The following is a 23,700-nucleotide window of genomic DNA, read 5'->3' as shown; positions in this document are numbered from 1 at the left end:
AAATCCCTAGAGCCTACCTTTATTATCTTGTCTCATGGTGTTTCAATCAAGGTTCCTTTATGGAGGAATTCTTAACTCATTGAAACAAATCACTTTCATAATTAGATAATTATTTGTTCCATTAGTTAGATTCAGAAACAAATCCAAGTGAGATCAAAGAGACCCTAGAGAATTAAAATCTAACGTACTTTGTAGTTCTGACATTTTGCCCTGATTCTGGCATTTAAGCTGGTCATCGAGCTCCTCCTACTGGCCAATTCCATGAGCAGCGTATATCCTTCAAGAATCTGTGATTCCAGGTCCTGGTGAAATTCATTCAGTTGGTTAAAATTCAGAGTACTTCTAGGGCTCAGTGAAAGTTTTAAAAATGAGTTTATTTTGTATGTTGGTAATTTCAAAACTCAAGCAAGTTCTGTTTTCTGTTCATTGTTCATATGCTGCCTGATGATCTGTTTAGGAGGTAAAATTCCTGTAAAGTTTTCCCATTCACTCGGCCTGTAATTTGCAATTCTCTTTCTTGGCTAGCCCCAATTGGTGTTGTGGACCAAAGTCTTATGAAGGAGTTTCCTGGCCCTGCTGGGGAGGTTTCACCCTATGGCCCTGGAGTTGTCAGCACTGCCATGGTGCAAGATGGAGACGGCAGGAAGGAAGTCAGAAGCCCAAATAAAGCCCCCCATTTGCCACTCATTGAAGGAAAGGTATGGTAAATTAAGACGGTCTGTGATCTTAAAGTTCTCCTTAGTCTAGGGGCTCTCTGTTGTATTTTCTGTTTCAGAAATCAGATATTTAAAGCTAGACATTGCACCTTCTCTGTTGATATTATTTCCCAATTTTCAAATGCATGTAGGCTCTTCCTAGTTTGGACTGTGGTCTCTAACCTTTTTTTTTTCTTGATTGTTATTCAAAGCAAAATATTTCAACTTAATTTATATTAATGCAAGTAAGTAATGTATTAGCCTTTTGGACTATCTGCATAATCATCATATCTAACTAATTAAATCTCCAAATTATGAAAGCTATGGGTGATTTGAAACTTACACATTTTTCACAAGTAAAGTTTATAGTGTAGCCTGTGTCTTGTTTAATTATGTTGATGTGAAATTTTTGACATGAACAAAGGTGATTTTTATTAAAATATTTAGTTTTCATTAGTAGTCTATAAGTGGGAAGAAATTCTTCATAGGGCAATTGGTTTGTGAGTAGTGTGTGAGCTGACGGTGTGTTGATTTTGATTTTGGCTTTGTTTTGTGTGCACACCATGGTGAATGGAGAAGTAACCTATATTGTGTTCTTAAATTTGTCACTGTTGTCTTTTATTACCTTGGGCAGTAAAGTTGCTTTGATTTTTTTTGATGTGAAGAGCCTTTGCAATCTTCAGATCTTCTCTATTCTGTGTGCAAAAAGCAACATTTTTTTTTTTTTAAATATATGATGTTTGAAAGCAGGCACACAAAAACAAATCATTCCCTTGATTAGAATGTTTTCTGACTTTTAGCTTTGCATGTGTAAAGAACCTGCTAGCTGAAGTGACTGTCAGGGCTGCCAGCCTCTCAGGGAGCACGTGGGCCTTGTCTGATGCCTCAAGGACAGGTGTCTGCCTTGTATAGCAGTGACGTTCAGTCATTTGCATCCCATTGTTAAAGGCTTTGTGACTGTCATATTGAAAAATTATGTGGTTGGAAATTAGTAAAACGGAACAGAAATTGTGTCCAACGAGGTATCCTTCAACTGCTGAGAGGTTGTCAGAATCATTTTTTTTAATTTGCTTAATGAGACACCCAGGAGAGTGACTATTTACATCTGAAACAGAGGAGCTCAGCATTTCAGAAAGTCTCTGTTCTTTGTTGCTTAGTTAATTTGACACACTAGTTATTTATTTTAAAAATGAAAAAATGGTCTTGACTTTTAAATTCTACAGGAAATCCTGCTCTTCTTCAGCAGACAAGTGGATATACTAGCTTTTTTTTTTTTTTTTTAAACTAATGCTTTGAATATATGTCAGCAACCAGGTTTAAGAGTAAATACTGCTATTTGGCTTTTAGAGGATTTATTTGCAACCAGTTTGAAAACAATGATTAAATCAGTTGGTGCCTATGAATCTGATGTACTAAAAGTAGTCCAGTTTAAAATGGATTATTTAAGTCATTTTCTAACTATAATGTGTTAGTATGATCCCTACTTCTGAGTAAAATCTTCACTAACTACCCATTTCTTTTCTCTTCTTTCTTCTTGCATTCGTTTTTCCTTTGACTATATCTGTTGTGTAATTTCATATTCAACCATGGGTTTGCTCTTGAAAACAGACTGTTTCCATTTGCCCACCATCACCACTCATCCGTTATGCCTCATCCTTTTCCCCAAACCTGTTGCCAGTCCCTGAAATGGATTTGCTCTCAGACATTTCAGAGGAAGACCCCTTTGGGGAGGCCGACCAGATCAGAGTAGACAGCTTAGCACTCCTTCCCACAGGTGAAACATCAGAGCAGGGAGCGCCTCAAGCTGCCACTCTGGATTCCGTGTTAGATCCTGCTGTTGCCCCTCCTCAGCCTGACTGTCCTGCTGCCCTTCCGGAGAAGGCTCTTAAAATGGCTGACCGCAGTGATTCGGAGTTTGGTTACTTCTCGTTCAGTTTCTACAAATGTTTTCCCTCTGGCTTCCCTTCCCTTCTTGACGAAGATGGGTATCTCGCTTTCCCCAGCCTCCCCAAGGTCTGGGTCTCCTTCCTGCCCCCTGATGTTCAGCACTACATCCCAATCACCTCCCCGTCGTTCATTCCTTCCCTCATCCTCATCTTTGGGCTACTTCTCTCAGCTTCTCAGTCAGTTCCTTTTTCTCTCACCTTTTCTCTTCCTCTGGCTCTAGCCCTCTGCTATCTGGAGGCTAAAGCAAACACCTTTAATGTTTCTTGGGACTGTGATGTGAATGATAAAACAGAGGAAGAGGAAGCAGTTACTGGCACTTTTTCCTAAGCTCCACTTTGTGGAGTCAACAAGCCTGTACTTCTTCATCTTATCCCCTTCCGAATACAGAGTGTAAACGTGTGCATAAATCTCACCACTGCCTCCCCTCAAAATGGCATTATCTGTATGCTATCAAACATCTTAGTGCATGAGAACTAAATGTAGGCACTTCTCCAGTGATATACTTTGAACAAGTCCACACATTCTAAGCTGAGTGGAAAATTACAGGACTATTTCATTAATATCTAGGACATATTAGATTCTTAACAAAAGAAGCAGGAGACAGGAGATCCTGTGTTGTCTGTAACAGTCCATATTGGGTCTCTCCTTTTTTCAGAAAAATGTCAGTGCTCTTCCTTTAGGATGAGACTTTTTGTTTTGATACAGAACTTAGTGTGCAGTGGACTTGACTGTAATGGACATGTAATAGACCTGCTTAGAATTATTACTCGTTCAAAATTCCAAGCTTGTTCTTGCATTTATGAGAATGTATCTGTGACCTTTACTCCTGACATTTGTAAGTTTAATCTCAGAAACTCCTTGTCTCCCTGTAATTATACCATTTGGGGGCTAAATGTATTTTAGCTGGTGTATTTTTTTTCCCCAAACTGAAGTCATGTAATTATGTGAAAGAGCCAACATCCTTATTTTTAACAAATGTGTGTAGAAAGTGAAACATGGCCTTTTGAAAATTTAGTCTATGTAACACTAAGTTTGGGTCTCTCAGTCCTCTAAATTAGGTGTCTGGTTTGAGGATTTCATAAGAAAGAGCTTGATTTCAGTTATAGTACCCCTGCACTGCTAAGTCAGTGTTGACAAGTGCAGTATGTTTTTAGTTATTTTGCTGAGTGTTCGGGTGATACCGTATCTCATATTCTGTGGGTACTGTGAATATACAGAGTAAATTGCAAAATTTAGACCAAACCTAAAGAACAATGTGAAGATAATCCAAGAGTATACAATAGGAGACAGCACAATTCTCAGTTTACCTGAAGAATACCAAAGATCAACATTTTAAAGAGTTAAGTGTTGACCAAGGAGTTGGAAGATGGTTCTTAACAGATTTTAAGTGACTGTCTCATTTTTTACTTCTAATAAAATATTTGGAGGAGTTCCCTCTTTACTGGTCAGAAATACCAGGAATGATTTTTTGATTGTTTATTTTAAAGGTGAGCATTTTGAACTTTCAGATTTGATACTATCATCCCAGCAAAGAAAGAAAAGAATGTAGGATAGGAAATACCCCTGTGAACATTAAACTATATTCCTTTGATATCAAAATCAATATTTTTCCTTCTTGCCATTCTTTTCCTGGTGTCAAAGTTCAACCAGTGTTTATGTTAGTTTTAACTCCTAAAGTCATTCTTTTTGGGCCACTATAGATACTGAGAAATGTCCAGCTATGAAAAAGTATTCTTATTTAAAGAATTTTATAAAGAAAAGTGCCTGTATTTAAAAGATTGCTTTTTAAATACCCATCATTTCAGTATGAAAGTAGCTAAATAAACCAATCCTCATCTCTCTAGGAAAGAGATCCACATTTATCAACTAACTGTTGTTCCCAATGTGAAGCTCAGGACTTTTTTGCACAATCGTACCTTGGAAGTAGAACAGATTGAATTATGCCATTTTTGCACTCTCATATTTTCTTTCCTAACAAAAAATAATTTCAAAAGCAGAGAGCATAGTCTAGGGACTGAGAAAGAGTGAAGCTTCCATCTTCCATTCCACCTTTGCCAAGGGTCATTTCCATCATTCGTACAACACTATAGGTGAAGAAAGATCAAGTGGCTTAATACTCTGCATCTGCTGAGGGCCAGACAAGAAAGGTTGGTAATGCTAGTTCACCGTTAAGTTCAAATACAGCTTCTTTGCACTGGTAATAGAGTTTCCACTAACGCTCCCCTTCTTTCTGGCTGTTTGCTGTGTGACTTCTCAGGTGAAGATGGAAGAAGAGGAAGTACACCTGGATGAGGTGGCTGTTTTTTCCCTGAAGTTAAATAGTGTGGCTGCTGCCTGCCCTTGTTATTGTTGGGGTGGGAGAGGGGAATGCTCTTTCAGAGTTTATTTGTGACTTTCATTTGCTGTAGCTTTTAGCCTTAAGATTTTTTATTCCTCTTATTTTAATGTCAAACTCTGGGTCGTTTCTGATGCCTGCTGATTGATACACTTATGTTTATTTGCCTTTTCCCCCTTGTGTGTGATTTAATTTCGCAGAAAAATTCCCTGAGAGTAGAAGGGGATAATATTTATGTCAGACATAGCAATTTAATGTTGGAGGTTTGTATAATCTAAGAACACATCTCTGTCCTGATGGCTGCCAGGCTGCTGTGGACGGGAGGTCACGCACAGGCTGGCTGGCAGTTTTCTTCAAGCACGGTGCATGAGGTGCATGGGGGAGATTGTCCTCGGGAGTGCATGTTACCTGTCCTATTTTGTTCTTTCCAAGTGGCTTAGGTAGGACTATATCTGAAGTTCTCAAAGTGACAACTGGGAAAAAAACTGTTTGTCAAATGAATACCGTTTTTAACTGTTGATCTTAAAGTTGTTCAGTAAGCCTCTTGTCTCCTCCTGGGTTATCTCTAGGGCATAGAGTCAGCAGCAACACGATCCCACCATTAATATACATTAACCAGAACAGATAGTTGCTGATCTGGCACGAAACAATTTGACTTAGCGTCTATGCCTGCTTTTTTTTTTTTCCCCTCCTCAAATCCATGGGATTAGGAATGTGGTCCACTTAAAAGTATTCTGTTGGAGAGTTTGCTAATTAATGGAATTGTTTTGATTAGAACAAGCGAAAGAGAGAAAAAGAAAAGAGAAAAGGAAAGAAAGCCTGGTCACCTAATTAGGAATGTAAAAATGTGTTCCCCGTGTCACGCGAGAACATTATTTTCCTTATTGTAGGGTAGCGGGTGGCGATGTATTCAGTGGAGAAATGCCGCTCTCAGTAATCTGACTAATCTGTTTGGTTGCTTTTGGCAGCTTTGATAACTGTTGGAAATGTATTTTTGCTTAACTTACTAAAATGCAGTAAAGTTTAATAAATAACATTGCTTTGAACAAATGCAAGAAACGTGCCTGATCTCAAGCCACAGTCATTTTCCATGCCATGCAAAGATGTTTAGATTTTTGAGTTTTTGCAGATGGCTATAGAAGCTCATAGATGAGCTACTATGCTTGTGCATGAATATGGAATATCTAATTTTATTGGATGCATGACCTGTTCCTTTGGGAGTGGGATGAAAGCTAAATCTACAGGTGGCCCTCTGATGTTTGAAATGTTAAGAAAATATTTTAAAATCCAGTTAAAATCACATCCTGGCAACTAATTACCTTTCACTCCCACACATTACTATTTATGACAACCACTATAAAAAAATCCTATAAATACATTTTATCAGGGCCTACTCCAAAGAAACGCTTCCTGGCAATTGTCTTGTATCTTTGTCTCTGTAGAGCTCATTTGGTACATAGCGTGGCTGGGCCCCACCTTTGTGCCTGGCAAGTACGTGAGACCAGTATGTGGTTCCTTTATCCTATAGAGAGGCCAAATGGACACAGCCCCTGGAAGCAGTTATTTTTACTCCTTAAGGATTAAAAGTCACCATTAGAATTTCCTGAAAAAAAGTTAACCTTTGATTTTTTTCCTTTCTTGGTTTGGATGGTCCTGGACTGGCTTTCCCTTCAGGCCCAGTCTGCTTCTGGTCCACCTTTCTTTATTTTATATTTGATCTGCTGTGCTCACAGAATGCAATTTTAATAGTAATGCTAATGAGGTAAATTTGCTGGAACAAAATCATAGGCTGCATTTCAAATCCAAGTATTAGAAAGAAGGATTATTAGCTTCTTGAAACAGTTCCACAGCTGCCTTCTAATAATGTAAATAATTATTGCTTTAAAAGTTCTAAACAAGAAGAAATTAGAACCCTTTAATATATGTTAAAAAATACATATTGACTTTATTTTCAAATTTCATTAGAACTCACTAATGCTTCCTATAGGTGATAATAATGGCTTTTGAGACTTGGCATTTTTCTTGCTTTACTATGTTTTTTTTTTAATCATAAGTTTGCTTTGTCTTATTTTTTATTTTTGTCCTACTGGGTTTTTTTTTTTTTTTTTTTCCTTTTGGATTTTGTCCCTCCCTTACGTTACACATTGCTAGGACCTGGATAAGGCCCAGGAGGACATACTGAAACATCAGGCTAGCATTAGTGAACTCAAGCGCAATTTTATGGAATCCACACCCGAGCCGCGCCCTAATGAATGGGAAAAACGACGTATCACACCTCTGTCCCTACAGACACAAGGGGTATGTTACTAGCTGTTTGTTGGCTGTATGTCTTACTCCAGCTGTTCAATAAAACTCAGGTTGTTAGTATCCTGTATTGATTCTTGGGAAGTTACAAAATATTCCCATGTAATGTTTTTGTGTAATTGCTAATAATTTTTAAAATACTAAATATTTATTAACAATGTAATACTTATTGGCCTAGTTCCTAGGTCAATTGTATGAGTTTCAGAATATTTTTTAAATAATTTCAGAGCAATTCCTCTATGTTACTCTGGTAAATTAATAGTAATGAATTGTTAACACAGGACAACTCAGAAACTAACATTATATTTAATAAGCTTTTTAGTTACTGATTTCTGAAATAAGAAAGTTTACTTAATAAATAAAAAATAATTAAAGGGATGCAGTTGACATTTAGAATGGTTTCAGATAATGACCGTGAGGATAATGAGTTAAAACTTGGCTGTTATGACTAATGAACCCTGTTGAAAACTTGCAAAATGTTATATATAATGCAAGAAAATACTGAAGCTTCCAGCAGTGGAATGTAGAGTAATGTTTTATTCGGAGCATTTCAACCATAACAGCTCTCTGTACTTGTTCTCTTTCTCCTCACATGGATTACTTCTTCCCACCACTAGTAGAAGTATTGCTTTTAAAATGTATTCTCAGAATACTTCTCCATTTGTTCCCGTTAATATTTGTTCTTCTCCAGTACTCCCAAGCCCCTTCTGTTGTTGACCAAGAACTTCAATGGGCTCATTTTTCATACTTAAGGAGACAGTGATCATATTGTGTTCCATCTAGAATTTAAAAAATTGTATGAACATGTTACCCTACAATTTCATCGTTCCTCTTTTCAGTGTCTTGTGTAGCTTGAATATTGCCAAATGGTAGAATTTGTTTTAGATAGTCTATTGCTATTTTTATTTACTTTTCCTTAAAAAGCAAACCTGTTAGTTGTTTCACATTTCTAAGTTTATAACATTGAAGGGAAAATAGAGCTCTTTGAGAACAGATGAGTCACCATAATTGTTGAACTGAAAAACAGAATTTTTGAAAATAGTAATGTTTAAAACAAAACATTGGAAGGGTCAGAGGAAAAAGTTTTTGTTTTCAAATTTCCGATGGTAATGTCAGCTTCTGCAACCTACTCCAGCATGTTGTGTTTTGGAGAAAGCCTGTCTGATGTGCTAAGGATCTGGCCCTCCTTTGTGTCTGCTTCATCTAGTTTGTTCCACTGACCCACACAGTTGTTTTATGTTTGTGTTGCTGTAGGTGTAATGTATGTGTCTTATTTGTTGATTATGTCTGTTTAAAACAATAGAGAAAAGGAGACCATCTTTTCAAGGATATTTTGTCCATGAAGGGGATGTACCAGATGTCGGCAACGCGGACAGTTGAAGAAAAAACTCAGGAGGCAGACAAGGTGTTCACCTTGCATCCTTGGATCTATTCTTGCTTTTTCCCATTTCCTTTTATTTCTGTTTACAGCCATAAGATGTCCCTTATTTTTAAATATGTCAACCCAAATTTTTTAAACAATTTTTTTTTAACATTTAAAAAGTTAAAGCCCCATGTATAGAAGCATAGGGTCATTGAATGAGAAACACTGTATTACAGAGCACTTTATTTGAAAATTAAAAATTTGAAAATGCAAAAATGACAACCAGTGTAGGTGCTAAGTGATCCCTAATTTGACATGTGGCTTGACAGTTGGGAAACTGATTTCACATGAAAATGCACTGCACAACACTGAAGCACACTGTGGAATTTTAAAATATATGCGCTTTTAGTTACCAGTTTACTAATTGCATTATGGAAACCTTCTGATTGTTAATTTTTAAGATATTTTAATCATGAAATAGATTCTGATGCACCATAGCAGCTCCTCTGATCTCTCTCTCTGTGCTCCTATGTATATGAGATACCTAACCTTATCAAGGAAGTTAGCTTTCCGTTGCTTTTACATTTCATTCTTTTGCTTCTACTGACTTTGCTTAGCTAGCTGGTCAGCCCATTATTTACAGGACTGAAGAGTTTACTCTGGTGGAGGAGGTAGACTGCAGATATGTAAAAGTTGGATTACAGAATGGGAAGAGAATCTCGGGTACTAAGTGTTAGGAGGTACAGTGTTGGGTTAGAAGGGGAGGGAGAGACTGCTTTACCATTGTGGTTAGGAGGTGCTGATGTTTGGGATGAGACCCTAATGATGGCAAGGAAGTAGACACATGAAGATTTTTCCTTATGTGAGGAGAGCAAATACAATAGCCCCAAGGCAAGAAGCTTAAGGAACTGAAAAACCAAATGACAGAAGCTTAGTGAGCAAAGAGGAACTTGGAAGAAGGAAAAATTGAAGACTTACGTTGTGGTCCTATTGACCATATTAACAGTTTGGAATTGCATTGTGGGAGTGATGGGAAAGCCAATGGAGAGTTTTAAGGTGAGTGGTGAAATAATCCCCTATGTGTGAGACAGAAATCCCTCTGGTACTGGATGAGGAATAGATTATAGGGAGTGTGAACAAGAGCAGAGATCAGTAATAAGGAAAAAGTGTTTTCCTTCCACAAAGTAGATTTTATTAATCAGCAGAAATTATTCATCAAAACACACAGTGTGGTGGAAGAGGAGGCAAAATTAATGGAAATTCCTTAAAGAAATTTTACATCTAATTGAGATCAAGTATTTCGAGAACACTGCAAATGAAAAAGATCATGTCATAAGGGTAAACCAGGTGGCACATTGGTGCACAGTAAAGGTGATCCTGAAACCCAAAGCCAGTTTGACTCTAGGTGTATAGTGAAGACTTCAGTGTCACATACTTTAAAGTACTCTTGTTTTTGAAAATCTGTCCACCAGAAGAAGTTGAATAAGCAGCATTCGATAAAATTTAGTAACGTCCTTGGACTTTTTTTGCTGTAGAATGCTTTAGAATTTGGGTTAAGATGTTTAGAATTACTGTTTTCTGTGTCTCATGTTTTAGGAATGTGAAAGTACAATATAGAACACTTTGTTGTAGAGGTTATGTTGAAGTGAAGTGATGTGAAATTTCAATCTCAAAGAGTTACTGCTTTTTCTGTTTTTCTCTCCAGCACATGCGGGAAATCTATACATATGGATTGTTCTAACTATATAGTTGTTCATTCATCCATTCACCCAGCAAATATTCATTGACCCACCTATACTGTATCATTTTTTCCCTTCAAATTGCATGGTTGAAGGTGTGTGAGCAGTTGAATATATTGGAGTGTTTTGACTTTTAACAGTATACCTTTTCATTTTCTGTCTTTGTTGTATCTTCACTTTCCTGCTGATTTTGCAGGATTTCTTGTTATCATAGAATTTTAATCATTAATGTATAAGTATATAACTTGAATTTTCCAAATTCCCATAATAAGTTTTTTATCGATTTTTAAAAATCAGCAATAGTTTCTTGTCCAAAGAGTTAATACATTGATCTTTCAAAATATCTTCAGTTTAATGTGAGTGCTTTTGAGAACAGAACAGAAAATTGGAAACCAAGTCACTTAGCTTTTAATGGGTAAATAACACAGTTGTGTATCCTCTTGTGTATTATGAGAATTATGAGTACTTACACTTCAATCAAATATTCTCTGATGAGTCTGGTGGAGATGACATAGACTGTAGTTTTAAGGTGGTGTTGCAGGCATTTTATTAAAGCATTTGTATAAACTTCCCAATGATCTCTTCCCAGGAATGACTCCCTTTCCATCCACCCTACCCTAGGGTTGGTATTAACTTTTGGGAGTGCAATTAAGCTGAATTGGCCCAGGAGGGTTTTTTTTTCCCTCTTTAATATTGCAAATACTTACTACCTTGCCCTCCTCATTGTCCCTGCTACTCACCCTTCTTAGCTCCCTATCTGAAGAGGTATCGCACCACTCACTATCTTGTATTTATTTTTCATTAAGCTCTCTGAAGAGTGGGCTTTATTTGAAATTATTGCACACTTCTGACATGAGGGGAAGCTTCATGGGGCCTTTTTATTCTTGCCGTTCCAAGTTTCTGAGAACAGAACCAAGCTGCCATAGAGTCCTGTCAGGCAAGTGAGAGACCAGTGTTTAAAGGCCAGAAATGTGAAAGTTAAATTTGCCTTACCAGCTTCTCAGAGATACATGATTTTTTACATTGCTCACTAAGTTCTGTTTTGAATATTTTTTTGTTTACCTATTTTTGCACCAAAAAGGGAGAATAGTTTGTTAATCTATGGCATATTTAGCATGTCTGAAGGAACTGCTGTAGATTTCTGTCTAAATGTTTGTTGTAGAAAGTAGTGTGAAAAAGGGACAAGATTGTAGGAGCTAGAGTAGTTAAGGAAGGCCTTAAGCAAAAAATAAATATTATGTGGGCCTCAGACTGAAAAATCGAAGTCCCAGAGTGCTTATGGGAAGATATTGGAGGCAGGAGAGGTGGATCACAGAAACCCAAGCCGTAACACAGGAACAAACAGCTATTCTCTGCAGTGGCCAAGAAGCTTCCTGAAGAATAAATAAATAAAGCTTCAGGGACAAGCCAGGGAGTTCTAGTTGGTTCCTATAGGTTACAGCTGTCAAAGATGCTAAAGCATGTTGGAAACGCTGGTGTTCAGGCAAACCTCACTGTAAGCTGGCTGCAGAATGGGAGAATTCTCAGCTTTCTTCCATTTTGTGCTGTTCTGTATTCTTTCTTGGATAACCTTCACTGCATTTCAATAGGTCACCACTGTCTGTTCTTAATGTTAATTCTTTGCTCTTCCTTTTCTGACCTCTCTAGAGCCTAGAAGAGGAGATAACATCAATTTTATTTAGTGAAAAGGGCTTTTCTGATAGCATGAAAGCCACCTTCACTTCAGCCACCACTTGGACAGCAGAGGGCGCTATTGTGAACTCTAATGCACCTTCTGAGCTGCTTTCTTCCTCGCCCTTCTCACACTTGCCTGAGGTGCATTTTACTTTGTTTCCCCTGTTACTAAAAGCCACATAGAATGATTTTAATTTCTGGATATTCAGATTCCCTGCCCTCCAGTGCTTTCACTGGTGAAATTAACTCTTCCTGGGAGAAGCATTCAAGAAACAATGACTGAATTTGGATTTGAGGGCAAAGATACAAATTGGATGTTTCTCCTGCTTCTTTTGATGAAGAAAAAAAAACTGCCTAAATTCAGAGAATCATTTAAACCCTTAAGGCCCAGGGCCTGAGCTGTTAAGCAGAAGGAAACCTTCAACCAAGCAGAAACAGAATGTGCTCTGTATGCTAAATATGCTTTGCAGAGTTCAAAGCTTTCAAAACCCAAATTTCAGGCATCTTCTGATGGCTTGTTATTTTAATAATTCTGTTCATATGGAAAGATTTAAGGTGAAGTAATTGTCTTGAACTCTAAGGGGATTCCCTGAACTTGGGCAGAACCCACCTGGCCATTAGAAGTTAAGTAAGAATTCATTGACCTGTAATCTTAGAAATGTATGTCTTAGAATGATTCTGATCAATGGGCATGTTTATAAAGAAGTTTATAGATATAGTTAAATGCTACCTGTTTGTCAAAATAGACTTAATTTAGTATCTGGAAGGATGACTCTTCTTTTTTGGTTGCTAACATAATTTATGTGGAAATAATTTTGAGCAACCTAAAACATACCCTTACCAGGCACTTAAGAGTAGCAGGTGAGACCAAAGAGTGTCTTTGAATGTACGTTGTTAGGAGCTGTGGAGTTTTCATTTTATAGCCTTTAGCTCATGGTTGTCCATGTCACTGGGGCAGATGAATTCAAAATCCTGCTGTCCCTTCTAGGTAACTGCTCCAGTCCAGTTAGTGTCTAGACAACTTCACAACATTTAGTGGCCAGGTGGTTCAGAGGCACAGCACCCTTCTCCATTCAGTGTGAAGATAGATACCTTCTTGAATGAATAGGGTTGCTGTTGCTGGCTGAACTATTTTAAAGTTAGGTCAGAGTAGTGCCCCTTGAATACCAAAAAGTTGGCTGTATTTTATCAATGTAAAACTTTCAAAGCAAACGCCTCTAGAAGGAAGTTTGTAAACTAATTCATAACATCATAGCATAATAATTTAATTATTAACACATACATGGATTATACATGCATGCATCAGGTATTGAGCATTTAGGTGCTATGTAACTCAACTAGAATAAATTTATTCTGAAGAAGTAGGGGATAGATATGAGCATCTCAAGTAATGAGCTTGGTTCATCTCAGATTTCAAAGATGCCAGAGGAGGAGCCAAATTCTAAGAGGAAAAGCACTTGGAGCCATCATTACCTTCCACACCCTAATGTGTAATATCCCTTTGCTGATGTACAGTACAAACTGAGATGTTAATAACCATTTCTGAAATGAATGTTTTCATGTTACTAGCTATCTGAGGCTAACTATAGTTTTTCCAATTAAAACTTTTAAAAAAACAGAATCAGCAATAAATAAAAGTGCCATCTCCTTAATGCTTTATTCATTTACAAATTAGCATTCTAGGCTAGCCTTTATAGTTTGATTAAAACCAAAATGGTCAAACAGGTTTTAAAAGTTTTAAAATTTGCTCTTGAAAACAATCAGTAAGCCTTAGTATGATTCAATTTTTAAAAAAACTTTTTTAAAGTACTTAAGTAGAGCTTTCAAGTATAACTATATTAAAAACGTTTTATTTCTTTGGAGGACGCTGGTTGCTTTTGTGTTTTTATAAGCTTTTGGCATTTGTCCCAAGTGTCCTTTGTGTGACCTTGAGCAGAGATGTTTGTAGATGTTGATTCTTGCTGTTCTATCTTTGCAGTGTCAGTTTTTTTTTTTTTTCCAGTGGTTGTTGAGGTAAAACTTTATTGATTTTATGTCCTCGGTTGCTTTTTGTTCCGCAGACACGTGCTCCTGAGTCAGAAGGGCCTTGCACTGGAGCCAGGGATGCTGTTAAGGTTCTCCCCTTTTTCCATGTTAACACCATTGCCTAATGTTCTCATTCCCCTCACGTTTGCCCCTCTTCCCTTTCAGTCAGCCATCATAACCATCTGTGTTTTTCTCCATGACGTGACTCTGCCATCAGTTAATTTGGATTTCCGTTGTTTTTGTTTATTCATATATTTTTTGTTTTCCCTCATCCATTTTTTTTTTTTGTGCAGAGTTCACATGAGACTCTGAATGTAGTGGAGGAGAAGCAGCGGGCAGAGGTTGGGAAAGACCAAAGAGTAATCACAGAAGAAATGAATGGTAAAGAGCTATCACCTGGGAGTGGTCCTGGGGAGATTCGTAAGGTGGAGCCTGTGGCACAAAAAGACTCCACCTCCCTGTCTTCTGAGAGCAGCAGCAGCGAGAGTGAGGAGGAAGATGTGGGAGAATACCGGCCCCACCACCGTGTGACCGAGGGCACCATCAGGGAAGAACAGGAGGAATATGAAGAAGAGATGGAGGAAGAACCCGGTGGAGCAGCCAAGGTAGTAGAGAGGGAGGAAGCAGTGCCAGAAGCCAGCCCAGACAGACAAGCAGGTGCCAGTGTAACCACAGTAGAAACAGTGGCCCAGGAAAATGTAGTTGCCCAGGAGCTCTCTGGAGAGAAGAGTGTCAACGAAGGCGCTCTTAAGCAAGACATGAGAGAAGAAACAGAGGAAGAGCAACATAGAGTTAACGGAGAGGTGTCCCATGTTGACATTGATGTTTTGCCACAAATTATTTGTTGTTCAGAGGTAAATGAGAGTCCCAAGTGGGAGCTAATCTATAGAGCTCTTTCTCAGGTGGGGAACACCTGCCTTTCTTCTTCACCTATCCTCCCAGTTCTTCAGCTGTTTCAGCACGAATCTGATTTTTCCCTCTCCTGGGAGGAAGGGGGAAGGCTCTGCTTTGTATATTTTCTACCAGCTCAGTCCACCATTTCTAGCCTCTTTACTGCAACTGGATCACGTGTAGGGTAAACTTTCCTACAACCACTGCATCATTTTTTCCTCCCTTTTTCACACTTAAATTTTTCTTTGCATGTTCTGGATGCTTCCAATTGTTTTGTCTTTTGTTGCACTGCTTCCTCTCACTAAATGCCTTTTTTTGGGGGGGGGGGTTATTAGAAAAGTGTGTATGTAATGTTGAAAGAACGGTCAGTATCAATGTCTGTGCTCTTGTTGTCATGATTGGAGTTGACTTTTTGGCTCCTTCTCTTCACTCTTCAACTTAAGATTTTTCGAAATAACAGCAGCCTTTGATTACTGTGGATCTCTAAATGCAGCATCCAGCAGTGATGAGAACATTATTTCTGGAATGCCACCATGACTTCTGTTTTTAGAATCTAGGGAATGTATGGTTTGGTTAAGAGACTTCTCTTTTCCTTCTAGGCAGCCAGAGGCTAAACTGTTTATTTAATAGGAGGATACCCTTCTCTTCTCATTGTGTCCTAACGTCCATTCTGGATTATTTGCAAGTTGATTGTATGTTTTGTGATTACCTACATTGGATGTGAATTTTCTCCTTTTCTCTCCGAGATAGAGAACTTCACATGTTCCTTTTAGGTGAAGTCTTGGCCACTAGATGCAGTATGTATCTTCCTGGAAGTGGGTTAGGCTAAATAAGGGTTTACTTCCACAGGAATGGTTCTTGATTCCAAACTTAATGGCCTTAATAAAGAGATTTATCCATACTTGCTTTCTTTAAAGGGGTAGAAAATCTTGAAGTGACCTTGCCTTAAAATATTTAAGTGGATTTTTACAATGTTTCTTTTAAACTTCTTGTTTTGCTTTAGAGAGGATGTTCTAGGAATCTTTGAACACTTTGAACTAGCATTTTCTGCAGTTAATAAAAGATTGTTCCTCTTTAAATAATTATACCTGTTGGGAATTTTCTCTCAAAACAAGTACTGTCATATTTTGGTAGTTATATAGTCTGGTGTTGCGTTAAACAGACATCCTCAGCAGACTACAATGTTAACAGGCCGTCAAACCTCTCCCTTAATGTTTCAAATTGTTCAGAGTATTAATGCTAAATTGATGGAGTAATTGTAGATTAACTTAGGAAATGCCAAAGAAACACTAAGTTTTAGACAAGTATAACCAAAAATAATCATACTTGAAAATGTCCTTCTGAAAATGGGGTATTTGTTGTCAATAATGCAGAAAAGACGTTCTGGGGAGAAGAGCAAATCTTAGCCTACCCACCTGGCATGCCGATGAAAGGCGGTGAGCCTTCACACAAACCGTGGGGCTCTTTAAGCTGCAATCAAAAGAGATTATTTCACATAGCTCATTCTATTTTCTTTTCAGTTTTATCATTACATGCCCAAAGCTAAACTACACACATACATTTATATAAAATCTCATTGTACACTTGGATGGACATTTAAGTAGCTTGGACACCATCATAACTTGAAGAGTAAAATAATCTATGGAGCCATTACGTTAGCTTACTTTTCATATATACACACATATATACAGACATATGTATATGTCTGTGTACACATATATTATGCATATGCATGTGTATATATATGATGTATTTGAAGGAAAATTTTTTCTTCCATATATTTGTTTTTGGTTATTTGCTTTTATTTTTTTGTGCTTGAGTGTGTGGTTGAATATGTTTCTTACACTTATTTTTGAAGGTTCCTTTATGTGCTTTTACTTTATTACCTCTAGAATTTATTTTTCCCTTCCTTTTCCACCTCAGCCACCAGTGGTAAAAACAGAGATGGTAACAATTTCTGATGCCTCACAAAGGACAGAAATCTCCACCAAGGAAGTCCCTATTGTCCAAACTGAGACCAAAACCATCACATATGAGGCTCCACAGGTATAAAAGCTCAAGACTTGGACTATTTGAATTCCTTTTTAGCTCAGTATGTCTGCTTCTGTTTACATTCTGTCTTCTACTCGTTTCTGATTCTGACATAGCTTTTTATATCTCCTATGTCTCAACAACAATATAGCTTGTGATGTTGCTCTCTTAGGTTAAAACAGAAATATGGTCAAATTGCTGACCCTGTAATTACAGTGGGACCATCCATATGATTATTTAGGGCAGAGAGTATCCATCTTATTCATAATATTGAAGACATTCTGGTTGATGTTTCCAAGAATGTTTATGTTCACTTGCAAAACAGATCATCATGCAAAGTTTATTGGATCTGATAGAATTTGTGGGTTAGTAGTCCATAGTTTCTCCCCCTCTAAATCCATGAAAACAGACTCAGTCACTCACACTTCCTTGCAGGTAACACACTAGATGAGCACATACATCTGTGCTTCTCCTTCACATGGGATTGTTTTCTGAAGACACATGTGTCATCTGTATGTAAACTGTGATACTATGTGCATAAATAATTATCAGATTTATGTGTCTGACTTTAGGTCTTCATTCATGGTTCTATAATGATTGGAAATAAGTGTTAAAATGAGTAACCTTAAGATGAACAAAAAGAAGTATTCATCGTTCCAAAATGGACCTGTTGACAAGTGTGCAGAACAAATCCTGTCTTCACATGCAGCCTTGCGGGGTGGGGTAGGGGAGTGGGTGGGGTTGTACTATGATAGAAGATTGCCCTCTCAAAGTACTTTTTAAAAGATTTAATGCATGCAATGTGTGACCTGTTTCTTGATGTTACTTTAGGCATGCTATCTATGTGTGTGTATAGATTCCCTCATGAGCACAAACAGGTTTCTTACGAATGGTGTGGGGGCAGTGGGGCAGTGTGTCTCTTTTGTGGAATGTGCTTTCATAAAGTAGTACAAGTACCTGACCCAAGTTTGAGAGAGATTTGCTCTTACAGTTAGAATGGCTCTGGACCTTGCAGTTATTTCATTGTGTCAGCATCCGGAAACAGAAGGCAGATATGTTCAGTGATCTTCTTTTTTTTTTTTTTTTTTGACAGGTAGAGTGGACAGTGAGAGAGAGAGAGACAGAGAGAAAGGTCTTCCTTTTGCCGTTGGTTCACCCTCCAATGGCCGCCGCGGTAGCGCGCTGCGGCCGGCGCACCGCGCTGTTCCGATGGCAGGAGCCAGGTGCTTCTCCTGGTCTCCCATGGGATGCAGGGCCCAAGGATTTGGGCCATCCTCCACTGCACTCCCTAGCCACAGCAGAGAGCTGGCCTGGAAGAGGGGCAACCGGGACAGGATCGGTGCCCCGACCGGGACTAGAACCCGGTGTGCTGGCGCCGCAAGGCGGAGGATTAGCCTAGTGAGCCGCGGCGCCGGCCCGATGTTCAGTGATCTTAACATAAATGGTTAGACTATTATTTTACTTCATTATTTGCCCTTCAAAACTCTAGAACCTTCTGCCTCTTCCACTGGCAGAGCAAACAAGTTAAATCTATTTTAATACATGTGTGGGATTTATTTATGATATGTAGTGAGAACATATGTACATATAATATTGAAATATTTACATACATATATATGCTTACAGCACACAAACTCTTATAGAAACACTGTTATTTTTTTAAAAAATTACTGGACATAAGCAAATAAATCATGCCAGTTTGGTTTATCCTAGTCAAGTTCTGTTGCTTAGTAATCTGAGAAAATGTTTATCTATTTTTACCCACCTATGCCTGAACAACCACAAACTCGGCACTCCTAGTTACTGTGGAAACTCCTCTGCCTGGTTTTCTGGTTTTCTCTTTTCTAGCCTCTGCAGCTGTCCTTCAGACAAGTTCTCTCCTGACTCCCGGTCAGCCTTCAATCCCATTTTCCACCTCCATTGTTCCTCTTTTTTCTCTTCCCACAGACTTTGCTTCTCCATGTGCATTTAGCCTTTGGCCTCTGCTCTGTTACAAATGCCAGCCACTCTCCTGGACAGTAAATTACCACTGCAAACACGCAGAGGGTAGGCAGATAGCATCGTCTGCCAACCACGTAGATTTTTAAAGATGCATGTTGAGTGGGGTGGGGTCTTCTGACAACACTGCGGAAGTTAAGCGTTACCTTGTGTTTTCCCTTCAACTGTCCAAAGATTGACGGCGGGGCTGGTGGTGATTCGGGCACGTTACTGACTGCACAGACCATCACGTCTGAGTCCGTGTCGACGACGACGACCACACACATTACCAAGGTAAAGCAGTCCCCGGGAATGCTAGGGAGGAGGTGGTGCATGGCAAAGGGGATCTTTTCTGACTTTTGTCTTTGTTCCTGTTCATATTTCCAAGCAACACACAGACAGTACCAGTGGAATAAAAATACCCTGATCCAAAGTATCCAAGAAAACCATCTCTACTGACAAATGTATTCAAACCAAATTGAGATTTTGTTGAGTACAAGGGGGTAAATATGTTATGGATAGCCCTATTGAAGGCAGCTACCAGGCCACAGATAATGAAATTATAAAATGTATAATTTGTAAAAACCAAATTTTGGAAAATTTAGAAATTGATACTGCTTCTTCTGTAAAAGCAGCTCCCCTGGATGAAGAGTATCATTCAGACTTTTCAGCAGATTGTTCAAATAATGCAACAGTTCCCTCATTTATTTTAGCTATTGTTATCTTGATTTGAATAATTTTCCCAGATTCTCTACATGTTTAACACCATGTAACTGTTGTGGTCCCTGGCTCAGCAGCAGTAGCCTCACTTAGGGACTTATTAGAAGGGTAAATGCTGTGTCTTCACTCAAGACCTGTGGAAACCCCAGCAGTGGTTTAAGTGGCTTCCAAGTGATTCTAGTGTGTGCTAGCATCATCAAATTTCTAATGCTAACTGTATTTTCCAATATTTCCTTTTGCTTTGACTTTTCATGTCTGATTAGTGCTTAAAGGCCTTAAATGTATCCTTGCAATACCTTAAATGTATACATCCCTATTCCATGTTTCAAAAATAATTTCCAAAAATCAAAATACATTGTAAATTTTTAAAAATGCCCCATGAATGCTGCATGTGCTGTTGGTGCTCATTTGAAGTATGTCCAATCATTAAAGCTACAATATGTCTTTTTTTAAAATAAAGGTTTACTTGTTTGAAAGGCAAAATTACAGGGAGATGGGGAGAAAGAGAGAGATCTTCCATCTGCTGGGTCACTCCCCAAATGACCACAACAGCCATGGCCAAAGCCAGGAGCTGCTTCTGGGTCTCCCACATGGGTTCAGGGGTCCAAGCACTTGGGCCAACCTCTGCTGCTTTCCCAGGTGCATTAGCAGGGAGCTGAATTGGAAGTGGAGCAGCCAGACTTGAACTTGTGCCTTTATAAGATGCCAGCATTGCAGGGGGTGGGTTAATCCATTACACCTCAAGGAAGTCCCCATAAGCCTTGTTTCTAAGAGTAAAATGTTATCACTTGTGAAGTACTATGTACATTTCTCAGAGTTGTAAAAGTTTGTAAAAGTTGGATGTGTGCTTTCTCGGGACCACTTGCTTTACTCATTGTCTCTTTAGAAGGTCACAGTTAGATGAGGTCCTCCGGCTTGCTCAGCTTGGACCAGCAGATAATGCTGTGAGGTGCTTTGTGCAGGGGCTCTGTTCACACAACCTTTAGCTGCCAACCTCCATGTCTACATGCACAACTACATGCTAAAGCTGTAACCAACTCAAATGTTTAATGAAAAATCTCATCTGTCTTCCATATATTAAACCAAATCCAAGTCCTTTTGAAAAAATTGTTGCACCAGATCAAATGAGCAAAATCACCAAATGAAATTATATGACCAGGATCTAGCAGGTTCAACTGTACCAAACTCAATTTCCTAAACCTAAATTCTAAACCCAAATTGTTAGAATCCCTTATAATTCTACAAATACAACATGACTGTTTCTTTCTATTCTCTTTTTCCATGTGTGGCTGAGAATGAAGAAATTCAGGAAATTGTAACAATGTCCTATGGGACCACTTGCACTAAATGACATTTTTCCAATCTTAATGTCACCTGAATGTTGATACGTTAGTTTTAGAGACACTTTCAGTTGAAGAATACCTGCGAATGCTACAACTCTATATTTAACTATAGGATTCTCTGCTGAGTTTAAAAGGAAAGCACAGTTTATGTGTCATCAGTCTTCCACTACTTGGTGGCATGATCTTATGATGATCAGAAGACCTAGGTGAGCTCCAGCTGTGTTTTCTCTGACTACGGAAACATGTTTTAGTGATTGATGCTTTTTTTTTTTTCTTCTTTTATGACCTTTAGACTGTAAAAGGTGGAATATCAGAAACCAGAATTGAGAAACGCATCGTGATCACAGGAGATGCAGATATTGATCATGACCAGGTAAAGATCCTGGGTTCTAGTTGGGAAAATGATGGTGCTTGTTTTCTGAGTTTCCCACCATCATTGTCATGTCATATTCCTGGGCAAACCCTTCCTCAGAACCTCCTGGATGCAGTCCAGCTCCTAATCACAGTGTAAAGGTACTCACGGCCTGGGTGCAGTGCTTTCAGCTTTCCTAACTCGGAATCAGTGTCAAACAGACTGCTGTTTATTTCCACTGGCTTTGCCTGTACTTTTGAGTCAAATCATCTGGAAAGTGTCTGGCAACCATTGGATATTCACATGGGCCTGCTTTAAAGACAAGTCTTCAAATATTTTAAAATAAAGGGCAAGCTAATGACTCTGGCTTCCGAAAACCAAAAACAATAAGTTTGATTTATGCCTCCTTTTAAGAACTTTTCAAGTATTTTTTTTATAGCATTAGAAAGTTGAGCTATACTACTAGGTGATTTTCCCTATTACTATCTTTAGGGATGTGAAGGTAAGTGGGTAAACTAAGGTCTCTTACAAAGGGAAGATTTATATTGGTTTTCTGCAGTGTTTTAAAAAAATCATGCTTCCATCTGATGTTAGGTTTGGTAGAAGGCAAGCTTTAAGCAGGTGGTAAATGGAACCATTGGGGACTTGGAGAGCAGCCTTAATTTTAGACTGCAGTCCCCAGTAATGATGAGAATTCTTTTTTCTTAGTGATTTTAACTCAGCTTTAAAGGAGACTGTTTCCTTCTTACAACAACATGAAAGAAAGAAAAGAAATGTTCAATTGGCCATCTCAGCTGGGCAGTAGGAGCAAATGATAGTTACACAGCTTTGAACACAATACTGAGCTCAGTAAAGAGAATTTTGTAGAACAAAATGTCTTGCTTGAGAAAGGCTCCCTCTGTGTGACCAGAGGGAAGCAAATTTTCTTCATGCTTAAAAAGAGAATCACTCCCCCCCCCTTTTTTTTACTTTTATAAGTATGATTTTACTTACATATTTGTTAATGCATTTTTTAATTCATTGGAAGAAATTAGAGATGCAAGAACTGCCTAGACTGAATTTTGACTGTCCTGGTGGATGACTACTTGTTGCTTACCTTGAAAAATGAATTACCTGTGTGGAAACCACACCTCTGGCTTCTCACAGAAAGAATTTATTCTACAGCTTTGCCCTGGGACAACCATGGATTCACCTGGCCTGAAGTTAGAGCAAACCTAGTTCCTATTCTTTCTCTCTGGGACTCTTGCTCAACAAGCTTTGTTGAATTTCTACACCACACTAGGCAGGGGCCACAGTTTTTGGCACGGTGGAAAGCACAAATCACAGTGTGCTACCAGCTGTGACTTTCTGCTCTCTCCCCGCTGAACCTAGGCCCTTTCAGGCTTTAAAATGTCCCTTTTTCAGCAGGAGTGCTCTCAGGTTTCATGTGTATTGTTTTGCCTTTTGGCCTGTTGTAACTGAAAACTCAACTCTTGGCAGTACTGCTTCTAAAGGGCAGATATTAAAAACACAACCCCAGATGTAAGTACCAAGATACACGTATTCCTAATTCTTAAAAAAAGAAATTGTAATGCTGCTGCAGCCTTAGCTATTCCTGTGAAGATGCACATCTCTTTTGTGTGCTGTCTTGCCTCAGCGTTTTGCAAAACCTTTGTCAGATATGCGGATGAAGTTAGTAAGATTTCACTGTTATGTGTTTAATTATGAGATAGCACGAACTTTTTTGAATATGTTTTGGTGTGCTTGTCACCAGGAGCTCATGATGGGTTCTCTCTGTTCTTAAATCCTATAGGGAGATGTTGGAGCTATTTGAAATTAAATGAGGAAATCACTTCCTTGTCAAAAACTGATATTGATCATGTAGCTACCTTAAAATCATTGACACCTTTTTCACTGCCTTGCTTGCATTAAAAGGAATATTGCTGATAAGACACCTTCATCAGGGCAAGATAGAAAACAGGCTCTTTGGTGCTGGCAAATCAAAGAGGCTTGGTTTATAGACACCTTCTTTGCAGAATAACTCCGTGCTGGCCATGACTCTCAAGCTCCATTGCAGGAATGGATAAATTACACTGCAGATGCTGTTCAAAATGTTATTTCTTTCTAATAAAACAATTTTTTCAGTTTGTGTGTAAAATGTATTTTCTCACAATCCTTATTTTTGCCATATTAAATTAACATGATACAGTACTTATTCATGTGTTGATCTTATGAGATGAAAGGGATTATGACAATTTCAGATGTTTGAAGATGATTCTGGAAGTTTTAATTTTCCCTAATTTTTTGTTAGATTTGCTTATTGTC

General features: G+C 38.4%; 2 protein-coding genes across 6 annotated transcripts in view; both read left to right on the top strand.

Annotated features, from left to right (window-relative positions):
* EPB41L2 (erythrocyte membrane protein band 4.1 like 2) overlaps positions 1-23,700 on the top strand; it is a 238,778-nt gene that overhangs the window by 190,689 nt on the left and 24,389 nt on the right. For 2 of the 5 annotated variants that reach the window (XM_062186757.1, XM_062186755.1), the window contains exons 12-20: positions 526-698; positions 5,178-5,240; positions 7,129-7,275; positions 8,585-8,686; positions 14,118-14,171; positions 14,376-14,936; positions 16,897-17,019; positions 19,177-19,275; positions 21,337-21,417. In XM_062186757.1, the coding sequence (XP_062042741.1) occupies positions 526-698; positions 5,178-5,240; positions 7,129-7,275; positions 8,585-8,686; positions 14,118-14,171; positions 14,376-14,936; positions 16,897-17,019; positions 19,177-19,275; positions 21,337-21,417 (1,403 nt within the window). The remainder of the gene's footprint in view (positions 1-525; positions 699-5,177; positions 5,241-7,128; positions 7,276-8,584; positions 8,687-14,117; positions 14,172-14,375; positions 14,937-16,896; positions 17,020-19,176; positions 19,276-21,336; positions 21,418-23,700) is intronic. The other 3 variants (XM_062186756.1, XM_062186758.1, XM_062186759.1) reach the window with 3 other exon arrangements.
* On the top strand, positions 708-5,171 carry LOC133756188 (band 4.1-like protein 3). Its single transcript, XM_062186760.1, has one exon. It carries the CDS (start codon positions 2,382-2,384, stop codon positions 2,967-2,969), a length of 588 nt encoding a protein of 195 aa, XP_062042744.1. The 5' UTR covers positions 708-2,381; the 3' UTR covers positions 2,970-5,171.

This window comes from Lepus europaeus, chromosome 3, assembly GCF_033115175.1.
Source record: "Lepus europaeus isolate LE1 chromosome 3, mLepTim1.pri, whole genome shotgun sequence".
NCBI lineage: Eukaryota > Metazoa > Chordata > Mammalia > Lagomorpha > Leporidae > Lepus > Lepus europaeus.
This window is presented reverse-complemented; position numbering and strand designations above follow the sequence as displayed.

Bases quoted from the DNA above. Each gene is read 5' to 3' on its own strand.
- LOC133756188 (XM_062186760.1), top strand. From the start codon at position 2,382: ATGGATTTGCTCTCAGACATTTCAGAGGAAGACCCCTTTGGGGAGGCC.